Source organism: Oncorhynchus kisutch, linkage group LG3, assembly GCF_002021735.2.
Source record: "Oncorhynchus kisutch isolate 150728-3 linkage group LG3, Okis_V2, whole genome shotgun sequence".
NCBI lineage: Eukaryota > Metazoa > Chordata > Actinopteri > Salmoniformes > Salmonidae > Oncorhynchus > Oncorhynchus kisutch.
The window spans coordinates 48,793,303-48,810,502 of NC_034176.2; the positions used below are offsets into that span (position 1 = coordinate 48,793,303).

The 17,200-nt window shown below is 41.0% G+C and overlaps 1 protein-coding gene across 2 annotated transcripts in view; it reads left to right on the plus strand.

Annotated features, from left to right (window-relative positions):
• The window catches only part of grin1b (glutamate receptor, ionotropic, N-methyl D-aspartate 1b), a 62,535-nt gene that overhangs the window by 11,062 nt on the left and 34,273 nt on the right, over nt 1-17,200 (plus strand). Inside the window, exons 4-6 of one of the 2 annotated variants that reach the window (XM_031807602.1) lie at nt 15,428-15,490; nt 16,163-16,260; nt 16,637-16,758. In XM_031807602.1, the coding sequence (XP_031663462.1) occupies nt 15,428-15,490; nt 16,163-16,260; nt 16,637-16,758 (283 nt within the window). The remainder of the gene's footprint in view (nt 1-15,427; nt 15,491-16,162; nt 16,261-16,636; nt 16,759-17,200) is intronic. The other variant, XM_020476121.2, reaches the window with a different exon arrangement.

Consider the following 17,200-nt stretch of genomic DNA (forward strand, 5'->3'; position numbering starts at 1 on the left):
TTTTAACATTGTTTTCAAAAATAATTTATTTTTAAAAATAAATTATTATATTTGAGTTTAACCATAATATTTGTTCTGTCTTTTCTGGTGGATTAAACTGAAATTGCAACCAACTTTCTATGGCTTGTTTTAAAAATTGTGATATTTTGTAGATAATTAAATGTTGAGACATTCTTACTAATCTGCTGGAGAACCAGTTTGGATTGAAGTATAGTTTGTCTATGACTGAAGAATTTAGTTAGCGGTCAAATGCTTTAATATTTTATAATTTCTGCTCTCCAAATTCATATTCATTTTATAAAAAGGTCTGTTTAATTTTGTCTGACTTGCCATTTCAAATAAAGTGGAATATCTTTTGCTTATAGTATTTCAAAAACAAATTGTTAGGTGTAGGCAGGGCCATAAGTAAATAGATAAACTGGGATGTGACTAAAGAATTAATCAGGGTGATTATTTCACAAGTAGACAGGTTTTGTCCTGTAAGCAAGATCTTATCTAATTTGTCTAACTTTCTATTAAAATGTAATTGTCGTAAGATCCTTTCTATCTTTTGGGATATGAATACAGAGTATGTCCACTTCACTGTCGGACCATTTTATTGGTAAACAACACGATAATGTAAAAGTTGTATTTTTTAGAGATCCAATACGTAATATGGTGCACTTATCACAATTCGGTTTTATTTCAGATAGGTTAGAAAAATTATCTACATCCTCTATGAGGCTGTGCAGGGATCCAAATTGCGGATTTAAAAGAGAGCATGAATCTTCAGTGTACAATGACACCTTTGTTTTTAAGCCCTGGATTTTTATCCCGTTGATATTGTTGGATCTGATTTTAACAGCTAACATTTCGATGGCAATAATAAATAGATATGCCAATAATGGACAGCCCTGTTTTACTCCTCTTGAAAATGTTATACTTTCTGAGAAGTAGTCATTATTTACTACTTTACACCTGGGGTTACTATACATAACCCATTGTATAAGAGATTCTCCAAAATTAAAACAGTCCAGGCATTTATATTTAAATTCCAGTCGTACTTTATCAAATGCCTTTTCAAAGTCAATTATGAATACCAGGCTTGGTTTCCCAGATTTTTCATAGTGTTTTATTGTTTCCAGTACTTATCTTATATTATCTCCAATGTATCATCCATGTAAAGAACCTGTTTGATTAGGATGAATAATATCCGATAATACTCTATGCATTTTGCTAGGATTTTGGCATCACAACACTGAAGTGTAAGAGGTCCATTTTTTATTTAGGTGGACTGGATCTTTATATTTACCATCTGGGTCCTGTTTCAGTAATAGTGAAATCAGACCTTCTTGTTGAGTATTTGATAGTCTACCATTTTTATAGGAGTGGTTAAAACATGTTAATAACGGACCTTTGAGTTCATCGAAAAATACTGGATATACCTCAACTGGTATCTGTAATTAGGCCTTCACATGAGTCTTTCTGTATAGCTGTTAATTTGACACTATTAATAGAAAAAAATCTTTACAATTAACTTCAGTTAGTGGAAATGGAGGAGACTGAAATGAAAACATATGCTGAAAGTACTTTGCTTCCTCTTTCAAAATATAGTTTGGTGAATCATGGATCACTCTGTCATTTGTAACAAGTTTCTGTAAATTATTTTTGGTAGCATTTATATGTTGAAGACTAAACAATTATTTGGTGCATTTTTCCCATATTCCATCCAGTTCGCTTTATTTTTATATTATGAACTGGGTGTTTCAAGTGTCACGCCCTGACCATAGAGAGCCCTCGGGGTTCTCTATGGTGTAATAGGTCAGGGCGTGACTAGGGGGGTTTCTAGGTATTATATTTCTATGTTGGTGTGTGTGTATGGTTCCCAATTGGAGGTAGCTGATAATCGTTACCTCTAATTGGGGATCATACTTAGTGTCTCCTTTTTCCCACCTGCCATGGGGGATATTGTTTTGTATGAGTGCCTGTGTGTGCTGTGTATTTCACGATCATTATATCTTTGTTGTTTTGGAAGTTCAACTATCATTCAAATGTGGAACTCTACTCACGTTGCGCCTTGGTCCAATTATTCATACGACGGTCGTGATATCGAGCCCTAAATGTTGATTGGCTGACAGCCATGGTATATCACACTGTATACCACGGGTATGACAAAACGTTTATTTTTACTGCTCTAATTATGTTGGTAACCAGTTTATAATAGCAATAAGGCACCTTAGGGGTTTGTGATATATGGCCTATATACAGTGGCCGTGGTACATTGGCCATATACCACACCCCCTCTGGCCTTTTTTTTTTGCCCGCTTTGAGGACAATACAGTGCCACTGACACGGCCTGCAACCAAAAAATGCGGACTCTCCTTCACTGCAGCCGAAGTGAGGAAAACATTTAAACGTGTTAACCCTCGCAAGGCTGCGGGCCCAGACGGCATCCCCAGCCGCGCCCTCAGAGCATGCGCAGACCAGCTGGCTGGTGTGTTTACGGACATATTCAATCAATCCCTATCCCAGTCTGTTGTTCCCACATGCTTCAAGAGGGCCACCATTGTTCCTGTTCCCAAGAAAGCTAAGGTATCTGAGCTAAACGACTACCGCCCCGTAGCACTCACTTCCGTCATCATGAAGTGCTTTGAGAGACTAGTCAAGGACCATATCACCTCGACCCTACCTGACACCCTAGACCCACTCCAATTTGCTTACCGCCCAAATAGGTCCACAGACGATGCAATCTCAACCACACTGCACACTGCCCTAACCTATGTGAGAATGCTGTTCATCGACTACAGCTCAGCATTTAACACCATAGTGCCCTCCAAGCTCGTCATCAAGCTCGAGACCCTGGGTCTCGACCCCGCCCTGTGCAACTGGGTACTGGACTTCCTGACGGGCCACCCCCAGGTGGTGAGGGTAGGCAACAACATCTCCACCCCGCTGATCCTCAACACTGGGGCCCCACAAGGGTGCGTTCTGAGCCCTCTCCTGTACTCCCTGTTCACCCACGACTGTGTGGCCACGCACGCCTCCAACTCAATCATCAAGTTTGCGGACGATACAACAGTGGTAGGCTTGATTACCAACAACGACGAGACGGCCTATAGGGAGGAGGTGAGGGCCCTCGGAGTGTGGTGTCAGGAAAAAAACCTCACACTCAACGTCAACAAAACTAAGGAGATGATTGTGGACTTCAGGAAACAGCAGAGGGAACACCCCCCTATCCACATCGATGGAACAGTAGTGGAGAGGGTAGTAAGTTTTAAGTTCCTCGGCGTACACATCATAGACAAACTGAATTGGTCCACCCACACAGACAGCATTGTGAAGAAGGCGCAGCAGCGCCTCTTCAACCTCAGGAGGCTGAAGAAATTCGGCTTGTCACCAAAAGCACTCACAAACTTCTACAGATGCACAATCGAGAGCATCCTGTCGGGCTGTATCACCGCCTGGTACGGCAACTGCTCCGCCCACAACCGTAAGGCTCTCCAGAGGGTAGTGAGGTCTGCACAACGCATCACGGGGGCAAACTACCTGCCCTCCAGGACACCTACACCACCCGATGTCACAGGAAGGCCATAAAGATCATCAAGGACAACAACCACCCGAGCCACTGCCTGTTCACCCCGCTATCATCCAGAAGGCGAGGTCAGTACAGGTGCATCAAAGCTGGGACCGAGAGACTGAAAAACAGCTTCTATCTCAAGGCCATCAGACTGTTAAACAGCCACCACTAACATTGAGTGGCTGCTGCCAACACACTGACTCAACTCCAGCCACTTTAATAATGTGAATTGATGGGAAATTATGTAAAATATATCACTAGCCACTTTAAACAATGCTACCTAATCTAATGTTTACATACCCTACATTATTCATCTCATATGTATATGTATATACTGTACTCTATATAATCTACTGCATCTTTATGTAATACATGTATCACTAGCCACTTTAACTATGCCACTTTGTTTACGTACTCATCTCATATGTATATACTGTACTCAATACCATCTACTGTATCTTGCCTATGCCGCTCCGTACCATCACTCATTCATATATCTTATGTACATATTCTTTATCCCCTTACACTTGTGTCTATAAGGTAGTAGTTTTGGAATTGTTAGCTAGATTACTTGTTGGTTATTACTGCATTGTCGGAACTAGAAGCACAAGCATTTCGCTACACTCGCATTAACATCTGCTAACCATGTGTATGTGACAAATAACATTTGATTTGATTTGATTTATTGCGTAATTATATTACGCTTGATTTGCCTTGAATAAGTTCCTTCATTTCTTTTTGTTTTTCCTAAAACTTATTCTTTGCCTCTATGTTACAGCTTTTATTGCTTTGTATCTGTACTGTTATTTCCTCTTTTTCCTTTTTTAAGATGATCTCTTTTGACCTATCTTGTTCTTACTTTAAAGATGAGTATTGAATTGCATGGCCTCTAAAGGCACATTTAAAAGTGTCACATACAAAAAGGGGATCTGCTGTACCTATGTTATGTAGGACAAAGTCCGTTCTAAATTATTCTGTCTTGGTTAAAAACAATTTGTCATCCATTAGGCTTTAATTACATTTCCAATATCCTCACACATGTGGAAATTATGTAAGAGTAATGTGTATACCAATTATTTGATGGTCTGACTGCATTCTGTCCCATATCAACATTCTTTTAACTTTCGGTGCCAGTGAAAATGACATAAGAAAGTATTCAAGACGACCAGCATGATTGAACCTCTGCCATGTACAGTACCAGTCAAAAGTTTGGACACACCTACTCATTTAAAGGTTTTTCTTTATTTGACTATTTTCTACATTGTAGAATAATAGTGAAGACATCAAAACTATGAAATAACACATATGGAATCATGTAGTAACCAGAAAAGTGTTAAACAAATCTAAATATATTTTATATTTGAGATTCTTCAAACTAGCCACCCTTTGCCTTGATGACAGCATTGCATACTCTTGGCATTGTCTTAACCAGCTTCATGAGGTAGTCACCTGGCATGCATTTAAATTAACAGGTGTGCCTTGTTTAAAGTTCATTTGTCAAATGTATTTCCTTAATATTTGATCCAATCCGTTGTGTTGTGACAAGATAGGGGTGGTATACAGAAGATAGCCCTATTTGGTAAAATACCAAGTCCATATTATGGCAAGAACAGATCAAATAAGCAAAGAGAAACAACAGTCCATCATTACTTTAAGACATGAAGGTCAGTCAATGCGGAACATTTCAAGAATTTTGAACGTTTTTTAAGTGCAGTCGCAAAAAACATCAAGCGCTATGACACAAAACCCTTGAATGAGTTGGTGTGTCCAAACCTTTGACTACTAATGTATATCTCACTAGGTCAGGACTTTTAAGCCTCCATGTTGTATATCCACTAGTTCTAATATAGCCATAATATTCGTAATTTGCTAAAGTGCATGAGGGTGATAGTTTGTAGTTTGATTTCCTCTACTGTCCATTGAGGTACTTAAAACATACCATAATAATTGAGTCATGTATTGCCTGTAAGATTGATACATTATTATATATATTTTTAAATATAATTATTTGGACAATATAGATTAATAAGCCAAATCTGTTTATGGTCCAATAGCATATTTAAAAGGATCCACTTTCCTTGCGGATCTGTATGAACAGTTTGCACATTTGGATCATTAATATCGTTACTCCTTTTGAGTTTCTTTGCCCATGGGAGAAATATATTTTGCCCTTCTAGTTCTTTTACCATACAATTTTGTCTAAAGGTGTAGAATGAGTTTTCTGTAAACGATAGATATTATATTCCTTCTCTTTTAGCAATGAAAAGACTGATCGTCCTTTCTAATTATCTTATGTAAGCCATTACAATTATAACTTGCTATACTTATTTCACCACTTACCATAATGAGATACAATTTTTGATTATACAGTACTTACCATAATATATGTTTGTAAACTTAGCATTAAGGAGTACCATGATAATTGAGTGTCCGTATAGCTGTACCATGATATTTGCACTGTTAAGAATACTGTAGTTGCGACTAAATTCAACCTCTAATTGTCCTCCAATATTCCACCCGCTAAAACTTCCCCCCATCCCGACTATATACAGGGGTCAATGTGTGGGGGCACCAGTTAGTTGGGGTAATTGAGGTATTATGTACAGTTATTAAAGTGACTGTGCATAGATAATAACAGAGAGTAGGATCAGCGTAGAAGAATGGGTGGGTGGGGGGGGACAATGCAAATAGTCTGGGTAGCCATTTGATTAGAGGTTCAAGAGTCTTATGGCTTGGGGATAGAGGCTGTTTAGAAGCCTCTTGGACCTAGACTTGGTGCTTCAATACCGTTTGGCGTGACGTAGCAGAGAGAACAGTCTATGACTAGGGTGGCTGGAGTCTTTGACCATTTTTAGGGCCTTCCTCTGATACGGCCTGGTAAAGAGGTACTGGATGGCAGGAAGCTTGGCCCCAGTGATGTTCTGGGCTGGACGCACTACCCTCTGTAAGTGCCTTGCGGTCGGAAGCCGAGCAGTTGCCACACCAGGCAGTGATGTAACCAGTCATGCTCTCGATGGTGCAGCTGTAGACCCTTTTGAGGATCTGAGGACCCATGCCAAATCCTTTTAGTTTCCTGAGGGGGAATAGGTTTTGTTGTTCCCTCTTCACAGCTGTGTTGATGTGCTTGGACCATGTTAGTTTGTTGGTGATGTGGACACCAAGGAACCTGAAGCTCTCAACCTGCCCCGTCGATGAGAATGGGGGCGTGTTCGGTCCTCCTTTTCCTGTGTTCCACAATCATCTCCTTTGTCTTTATCACATTGAGGGAGAGGTTGTTGTCCTGGCACCACATGGCCAGGTCTCTGACTTCCTCCCTGTAGGCTGTCTCGTCGTTGTCGGTGATCAGGCCTACCATTGTTGTGTCATCAGCAAACTTAATGATGGTGTTGGATTTGTGCCTGGTGGTGCAGTCATGAGTGAACAGGGAGTACCGGAGGGGACTGAGCACGCACCTCTGAGGGGCCCCTGTGTTGAGGATCAGCGTGGCGGATGTGTTGTTACCTACACCTACCACCTGGGGGCGGCCCGTCAGGTAGTCCAGGATCCAGTTGCAGAGGGAGGTGTTTAGTTCCAGGATCCTTAGCTATTTGATGAGCTTTGAGGGCACTATGGTGTTGAACGCTGAGCTATAGTCAATGAATAGCATTCTCACATAGGCGTTCATTTTGTCCAGGTGTGAAAGGGCAGTGTGGAGTGAAAAAACAATTCCATCATCTGTGGATCTGTTGGTGCGGTATTCAAATTGGAGTGGGTCTAAGGTTTCTGGGATAATGGTGTTGTTGTGAGCCATGACCATCCTTTCAAAGCACTTAATGACTACAGATGTGAGTGCTACAGGTCGGTAGTCATTTAGGCAGGTTACCTTAGTGTTCTTGGGCACAGGGACTATGGTGGTCTGCTTGAAACATGTTGGTGTTACAGACTTGGACAGAGAGAGGCTGAAAATGTCAGTGAAGACACTTGCCAGTTGGTCAGTGCATGCTCGGAGTACACGTCCTGGTAATCCGTCTGGCCCCGTGGCCTTGTGAATGTTGACCTGTTTAAACATCTTACTCACATCAGCTGCGGAGAGCATGATCACACAGTTGTCCGGAATAGCTGGTGCTCTCATGTATGTTTCAGTATTATTTGCCTCGAAGCGAGCATAGAAGTAGTTTAGCTCATTTGGTAGTCTTGTGTCACTGGGCAGCTCTCGGCTGTGCTTCCCTTTGTAGTCTGTAATGGTTTGCAAGCCCTGCCACATCCGACAAGTGTCGGGGCCGGTGTAGTACGATTCGATCTTATTCCTGTATTGACACTTTGCCTGTTTGATGGTTCATTGGAGGGCATAGCAGGATATCTTATAAGCTTTCGGGTTAGAGTCCCGCTCCTTGAAAGCGGCAGCTCTAGCCTGTAGTTCAGTGCGGATGTTGCCTGTAATCCATGGCTTCTGGTTGGGGTATGTACGTACAGTCACTGTGGGGACGACGTCATCGATGCACTTATTGATGAAGCCAATGACTGATGTGGTGTACTCCTCAATGCCATAATAAGAATCCCGGAACATATTCCAGTCTGCGCTAACAAAACTGTGCTGTAGCTTAGCATCTGCTTCACCTGACCACTTTTTCTATAGACCGAGTCACTGGTGCTTCCTGCTTTAATTTTTTGCTTGTAAGCAGGAATCAGGAGGATAGAATTATGGTCAGATTTGACAAATGGAGGGCAAAGGAGAGCTTTGTACTCATTTCTGTGTGTGGAATGAAGGTGGTCTAGAGTTTTTTTTCACTCTGGTTGCACATTTAACGTGCTGATCGAAATGTGGCAAAACGGATTTAAAACTTCTTAGGGCTGAGATCCCGCTAACGGGATCGATATGACAATAGCCAGTGAAAGTGCAGGGTGCCAAATTCATAACAACAGAAATCTCATAATTACAATTCCCCAGACATACAAGTATTTCACACCATTTTAAAGATACACTTCTTGTTAATCCCACCACTGTGTCCGATTTCAAATAGGCATTACGGCGAAAGCACCACAAACGATTATGTTAAGTCACCACCAAGTCACAGAAAAACACAGCCATTTTTCCAGCCAAAGAGAGGAGTCACAAAAATCAGAAATAGAGAGAGAATTAATCACTAACCTTTGATGATCTTCATCAGATGACACTCATAGGACTTCATGTAACGCAATGCATGTATGTTTTGTTCGATAAAGTTCATATTTATATAAAAAAATCTCTGTGTACATTGGCGCGTTATGTTCACTAGTTCCAAAAACATCCGGTGATTTTGCAGAGAGCCACATCAATTTACAGAAATACTCATTATAAATGTTGATGAAAATACAAGTGTTATACATGGAACTTTAGATACACTTCTCCTTAATACAACCGCTGTGTCAGATTTCAAAAAAGATTTCTGAATACGGCGCTCAGAGACCAAACAAGCCAAAAAGATATCCGCCATATTGTGCAGTCAACAGAAGTCAGAAATAACATTATAAATATTCACTTACCTTTGATGTTTGTTTTGTTTTGTTCGATAATGTCCATCATTTATGTCGAAATTCCTCCTTGTTGTTTAGCGCGTTCAGCCCAGTAATCCAACTTCATAACGCACGAGCAGACGAAAAGTCCAAAAGTTCCGTTACAGTCCGTAGAAACATGTCAAACAATGTATATGTCACGCCCTGACCTTAGTATTCTTTGTTTTCTTTATTATTTTGGTTAGGTCAGGGTGTGACATGGGTGATATGTGTCTTTTTGCCTTAATCTAGGGTGTTTGTACTGTCTAGGGGTTTTGTAGATTTATGGGGTTGTGTTCTTCGTGTTCTCCATTAATAAAGAAGAATGTATTCTAACCGCGCTGCGCTTTGGTCTACTCCATACGACTATCGTGACAGTATAGAATCAATCATTAGGATGTTTTTAACATAAATCTTTAATAATGTTGCAACCGGAGAAGTCCTTTGTCTGTAGAAATGCAATGGAACACGAGCAAACTCTCCGTGAACGAGCGTCACGAGCTCAAGGCATTCTGGCAGAGCCCTGACTCATTCCCCTCTCATTCGCCCCCACTTCACAGTAGAATCATCAAACAAGGTTCTAAAGACTGTTGACATCTGGTGGAAGCCTTAGGAAGTGCAACATGACCAATATCCCACTGTATCTTCAATAGGGAATGAATTGAAAATCGACCAACCTCAGGTTTCCCACTTCCTGGTTGGATTTTTTCTCCGGTTTTTGCCTTGCCCTATGAGTTCTGTTATACTCACAGACATCATTCAAACTGTTTTTAGAATCTTCAGAGTGTTTTCTATCCAAATATACAAATAATATGCATATATTAGCAACTGGGACTGAGTAGCAGGCAGTTTACTCTGGGCACCTTATTCATCCAAGCTACTCAATACTCCCCCCAGCCATAAGAAGTTAAGCTTCCCTGCATTAAAGTCCCCGGCCACTAGGAGCGCCACCTCTGGATAAGCGTTTTTCTGTTTGCTTATGGCAGAATACAGCTCATTGAGTGCGGTCATAGTGCCAACATCAGTCTGTGGTGGTATGTAGACAGCTACGACAAATACAGATGAAAACTCTCTAGGTAGATAGTGTGGTCTACCGCTTATCATGAGATACTCTACCTCAGGCGAGCAAAACCTCGAGACTTCCATAGATATTGTGCACCAGCTTTTGTTTACATATACGCACAGTCCACCACCCCTTGTCTTACTAGACGCCGCTGTTCTATCCTGCCGATACAGCGTACGTCTCACCAGCCAGCTGTATGTTGATAATGTCGTAATTCACCCACGACTCAGTGAAGCATAAGATATTACAGTTTTTAATGTCCCATTGGTAGTTTATTCTTCCTCATAGGTCATCGATTTTATTTTCCAATGATTGCACGTTAGCTAGAAGAACGGAAGACAGGAGGGTTTATTCGATCGCCTACGAATTCTCAGATGGCAGCCCGACCTCCGTCCTCTTTTTCTCCATCGTTTCTTCACACAAATGACAGGTATTTGGGCCAGTATGTCGTTCACGTCGGTCCTGAATGTCCTGAAGGTTTTTTCGGTCATAAGAGACGATAGCAGTAACATTATGTACAAAATAAGTTACAAACAGCGCAAAACCATGAACATAAAAACACAATCGGTTAGGAGCACGTAAAACGTCAGCCATGTTCTCCAGCGCCACTTTTGTGTTCCAGTTACTTGTATTTCAGGATTTATTATTTAATGCATTTTCCTATCTTTTATCTATTTAAAAATACTATACATAAAAAATGAACACAAAGTATTTTTACAACATTCCCTAACTTGAATAGTATAGTGTATTTATAATTTATTTAGTAATTGCTTTATTTTATTATTTCTGTTTATTTTTTTTACGACAATCATTAACAGTGTTGGATGTTCCATTTTATTTAGAATAACCATGGAGTGGTCTTTGTGTCTCTGAATAGTTGGTTATCAATGTATAGCTTGTCGACTACAAGAGCTACACGTCTCCCTTAAGTCTATTGTCTTTGGAGAGTGGATACAGTACTCTGCGTCGTTCTGTGATTTCCTTTGGGAACTGATTGTTCATGCCTATTTAAAGCCTACAAGTCTTTTTCCCAGGGTTTTAACAATTATTTCATCTTTTAAGGATGCACATTTGGCAACAATTGGGCGCTCGTATCCCTGTCCTCTCTGTCTAAAACGATGTACCAGTTTGAGTTTAATTTGGTCGACAGGGCTGTCTGGGATCTGTAGCTGTTGAACCATAAATTATTTCACTAGAATCTATGGATCTTCACCTTCATTTTCTTTAATTTTGGTGAGCACCAGATTTCCGCATATTGATGTAGTCTGTATATCAAGTAAGGTTTATCTTAACAACGTTCTCTCTCTTTTAAATTCATTAACATCAGCTTTCATTATATTGACTGTACCCTGAAGCTTTTTTGTTTCTTTTTCCAGTGTCGTGGCTTTCTCATCACTTATTTCAAGGCTCATTTTAAGGCTTGCCTTCATCTCATGTATATCTTTACACACTAACCTGCCTAAATGACTCACATCGGTGTGAGAATCCTGTTCATTGACTTCAGCTCTGCGTTCAACACCATAGTGCCCACAAAGCTCATCACTAAGCTAAGGATCCAGGGACTAAACACCTCCCTCTGCAACAGGATCCTGGACTTCCTGATTGGCCGAAACCCAGGTGGTAAGGGTAGGCAACATTACATCTGCCATGCTGATCCACAACACTGGAGCCCCTCAGGGGTGCATGCTTAGTCCCCTCCTGTACTCCCTGTTCACACACGACTGTGTGGACAAGCACGACTCTAACACCATCATTAAGTTTGCTGACAACACAACAGTGGTAGGCCTGATCACCGATAACAATGAGACAGCCTATAGGGAGGAAGTCAGAGACCTGGCAGTGGTGCCAGGACAACAACCTCTCCCTCAATGCGAGCAAGACAAAGGAGCTGATCGTGGACTACAGGAAAAGGAGGGCCGACGGGGCTGTAGTGGAGTGGGTCAAGAGTTTCAAGTTCCTTGGTGTCCACATCATCAGCAAACTATCATGGTCCAAACAAGACAGTCGTAAAGAGGGCACAACAACACTCCTCAGGAGACTGAAAAGATTTGGCATGGGTCCCCAGATCCTTGAACGGTTATACAGCTACACCATCGTGCACCATCCTGATCGGTTGCATCACAACCTGGTATGGCAACTGCTCGACATCCGACCTGAAGGTGCTACAGAGGGTAGTGTGTCTGGAGCTGTACATCACTGGGCCGTACGCACTAAACTTCCTGCCATTCAGGGCCTATATACCAGGCGGTGTCAGAGGAAGGCCCAAAAAATTGCCAAAGACTCCAGTCACCCAAGTCATAGACTGTTCTCTCTGCTACCACACGGCAAGCAGTACTGGAGCGCCAAGTCTAGATCCAAAAGTCACCTTAACAGCTGCTACCCCCAAGCCATAAGACTGCTGAATTCATCAAATGGCCACCCGGACGATTTATATTGACACCCCACCCCTTTGTTTTCAAACTGCTGCTACTTGCTGTTTATTATCTATGCATAATCACTTTACCCCTACCTACATGTACAAATTACCTTGACTAACAAGTACCCTCTGTATATAGCCTCATTATTGTTATTTTATTGTGTTACTTTTAAATAATTTTTTTACTTTAGTTTATTTAGTAAATATTTTCAATTTCTTGAACTGCATTGTTGGTTAATGGCTTGTAAGTAAGCATTTCACGATAAGGTGACAAATTTATTTTTTATTTGATTTGAACTTAAGCATGCTTAATTTATAATTTTAGATTGCAGCAGTTCGGTTTCCATGCTTACTGTACAGGGTGGTGAAAATAGATAATTTGTGTCAGTCAAAGAGGCTCATACTTTTTTTATTTTTATTGACTTTGGTTCTCCATTCTTTCAGTGTTTAATCTCAGCCATGTTTTTGTTTTGACTGCATTGTTAGTGTTTGTCTATAAAATTCTCTAGCCTGACTTGTTGTTTTGAGGTATTATCCAGTTTGAATGTTGTTGCCCACGAGTGAGCAGGTCAGCGTAATAGTACTATTATTTGGTCAGTCACAAGGCATTCGACACTGCCATCTTTTGTTCTTCTTCTTATTACTACACACAGCCACTCTCTCTTTACTGATAGCTGGAGCTGCAATTTCCCCCTCTTCCATGGCTACAAATGCATTTGGAGACTGTTTTTAATTTACAATGATTACATCAAGATAGCTAACAAATAGGAAGTTAGCTAGCTGATGACATTTAATTCCCTTAGCTAAACAGTGTGTAAAATTAGCTAGCTTAGCTAGCAGCTCAGTTAAAGCCGATTCATGCTTGATCTAAAAAAAAAATGCAGCCCAGAGGCTCTGTACAGAGGGTGTGGAACAATTGTGGAGCCTTCAGAGGCTTGTGGAGGTCAAATCAAGCTCCGTAACGCATCTCCATGCACCACTCAAATTTTGTAACAATGCGGAGAGTGTCTCACACGAGCGATGACTGCTCACCTCCAAGACTTGGAAGAGCACTTTGGGACCTGCTTCCCAATCCGTTTGACTGTAATCCTGGATTAGTTGACATGCCGGTAAGTGAAATCAATCAGATGATTGAGCTGTCATGTGACTGAATGTTGCAGACAACACATTCAGGGGTCACTACAGAGCAGTTTTGGTTCCTGACTCAAAAGGAATACCCTGCCATCTCCCTCCAAGCATTAATGCCGCATTCAGAACGACTGGGAACTCGGAACTAGAAACTCGGAAATCTCTGACTTACGACTTCAGTGCGTTCAAGACAGCTGGGAACTGGAAAAGAAACAAGCTCCGACTGGGAAAAATATTTTTGAAAGGTCATCCAACTCAGAATTCCAACTCGGGAACTCGGGCCTCTTTCTAGATCTCCGACTTTCCGACATCAAAATCACTGGTGTTATGATTAGACCTCGTATGTTTCTGAGTTCCCAGTTGTCTTGAAAGTACCATAAAACTCATAGTAGGCTACCCTTCATAGTAGGCTACCCTTTGCCAGCTCATATCTGTGTGAAGCTGGATTCAGTGCTCTCGTCTGCATTAAAACCAAACATCAATCCAGGTTGGATGTGACAGCAGAGATGAGGTGTGCACTGTCGACCACGCCCTCTGACTTTGAGAAGCTCCAACGTGACATGCATCAAGCACACCCATCTCATTAGTGGTGGTGAGATAAGAGACATTTGCAATTGACTGTCATAGCCCCACATTAAAAGTATGTGATGTTTGACTTTACCAGTGTAATCCACTTTCAATTTCAATAAATGTAAATTGCAGACTGTCGGCCACACTAGCACTTGAAACTAGCATAGGTTACAACTACCCGGACGGAAAACAGTGATACACATAACACACAGCACGCCTTCTACAGGCGTGTGGGGAGGGCTGGGAGCCAGCGGACCATTCAAACCTTTTTTGCAATACAAAATTCTCCATACCTCCAAGGGAGGCGTGACACTGACGTGATTTTGGAGGTATAGCTTCACACATAGATATAGACTATATTTATTATTGTTATGTTTTTGTGTAGATCATTGGGTTTACATTGTAGATCTGAGCAGCTTTTAAAGCTATGGATCTTCAGACCTATTTATACCATTGGAATTAAATACTACTGTATATACGCAATATATAGTATATACACAATATACTGTATGTACACAGTATATACACACTATATTTAGCTGATTTATCCAAAGATCCAAAACTCTGGTCCCAAACCTTGAGGCATTTAATGGATATTTAAGGGACTATTTAAGGGTGCTTTGTGTCTAGACAGACCATCTGCATGCCATATTGTATTATATCAACATACAGTTTTTAAAATAACTATTCAAGAGGAATAAGGGAGAAACATAATTTGGATATTTAGTAAAATATACTAATGAATAGAACTTCCAAGAGCAACACTAAGATGTCATTTTTCCGGAAAATCTGTTAGCTTAATACATTTCCTACAGTCCTATTTGATTATACTACATTTAGATATTAATGCTGTTTCAGTTAGATACGTTGGTGAACTTGCTGCATTTGCCATTGGCCTTCCATTTGAGAATGACTATAGACTACTGAATGAGCAATGTCGCTGGGGGATATTTTTGGTTCCCACAACACCATGGTGGAGCATGCCTGTGTCAGACAGTTAAAACCTAAGGAATCTGTGATGCTGTGAGCAGGCCTTTGATGTTTTTGCAAGCCCCAGTGTTGGGAATCCCAAGTTGAAGCAGAAAAGTGGAGATTTGTTGGAATGCTTTACTGCACACCATTTATAACTGTTTATAATATCCTTCTGTGTCTGCATATTTTCTCTGTGCACATTACTCATCAGAATAAAAACAAGAACTATGAAAACCTCGACCAACTGTCCTATGACAACAAGCGAGGACCCAAGGTATACTTGCATGGTCAATGCACGCCGCCCACCAATTCTCTGAACGTAGCCACTAGAAACTAGAAAGTCAAACAGTCAACAACCGATTCCAGAGATATCCTTATCCTGGTAGCACGTATTTTTACATTTTCTTTTATGATTTCAGTCGAGAATGGGTTTTTAGTATATTTTCAGCAAAATGAAATGCCCCCTCCAACCTTTTTTATTTTTGTGTAAAGGGTTGCATGTGTTCAAATCAAGGAGATTGCAAGTCTATTACATTGACAAAGTTTGTGGAGATCTGGACGTGTGGGACAGGCACAATCCAGATGGCACCTCCTACCTTTCTGCAGCATTTCCTTCTTCTTTTGTTCTTTGGGAAAGAAACCACCACCACCCTCCTCCCTTCCTCCACCACTTTGATTTGCGGTTGCATCAATCTTCTTCTCCCTCTCTACTTCTAACTTGCACGTTCCTCTTTGGAGTCTTGATAACCCTCAGTTTGCATGCACAAATGCAGAACAATTTTTCCTACCAGCTTCGATTTTTTTCAGTTAAACAGATTATCTTGGAACCTTTTTTTCCATTTCTTCCACCCCCCGCCCCCCCCAAAAAGGAAAAAGAGGAGCTGAAGACAGCATGGTTCAGGGCTGAGTCCTTCTCCTCCTTGCTAATTTTGTCCCCTAACTGCAGGCAGAGAAAGTTCTCCTGTTCAGCCAAGACACCAACCTGACATCCATGCTGCTGGAGGCCAAGGACCTGGAGGCTCGCGTCATCATCCTCTCTGCCAGGTCAGCTCCCATCTACATCCCTCACTGCACTATACCTCCAAACCTCATATACCACACAGACACATGTCTTTATTATGAGGCCAGCAGGACTCGATGACATCATTATACAGTAGTAGTATATAGTAATACAGGTTACATACATGCAGTATATATTATATCATATTAATATAATAATAATATATTAATAATGAAAACACAAATATACTGTGTCCCTATGTTATTGGTACCCTGGCCAGTAGTGGTCCTGTACATTTTGGATGAACTAACCATTTATTGCACCGAGCAAAATAAACATTGACATGTATTGTACTCTTGGTGTAGTCACTGGAGATTGACTGGAGCTGCCATTGTGGTAATGATGTGTATCTGACTGTAGCGAGGACGAAGCGGCGTCGGTCTACAAAGCTGCCCGCCAGCTCAACATGACGGGCTCTGGCTACGTGTGGCTGGTTGGAGAGAGGGAGATGTCTGGTAAAGCTTTGAGTGAAGCACCAGATGGTATGTCCTGCTCCTATACCCTATGCCTCTCTCACAGACTGTGTGACAGATCGGTCATGCTGGTCACATTGCTTTATTATTCAAATGTTTTATCCTCATCGGCTAATCAGTGTGGTGTGTAATACATTGAATGTTTGAACGTTTAAACATTTGTTTGTTTAAAGGTTTAAAACAAGTTATTTCTCATTGTACTGTGCTTTAAATGTCTAACATCTTTTGTTTGTTCCATTTTTAGTTTGTGTGTTTTTTTCAGTAGACAACAAATGAAATAGAGGTGTTGGTAATCTACATTGCTTTGAATTCACGTTAATATGAGTGTCTGGCTCTCATGGGCTAATTTAGAAAAAGTGTGTTGCTACCCCCACATTGAAGTGTAACAGAAAGCCGATGGTAAGCTACAACTGCATTTTGTTTTTGCCTGGCTACATGTATGACACGTCTG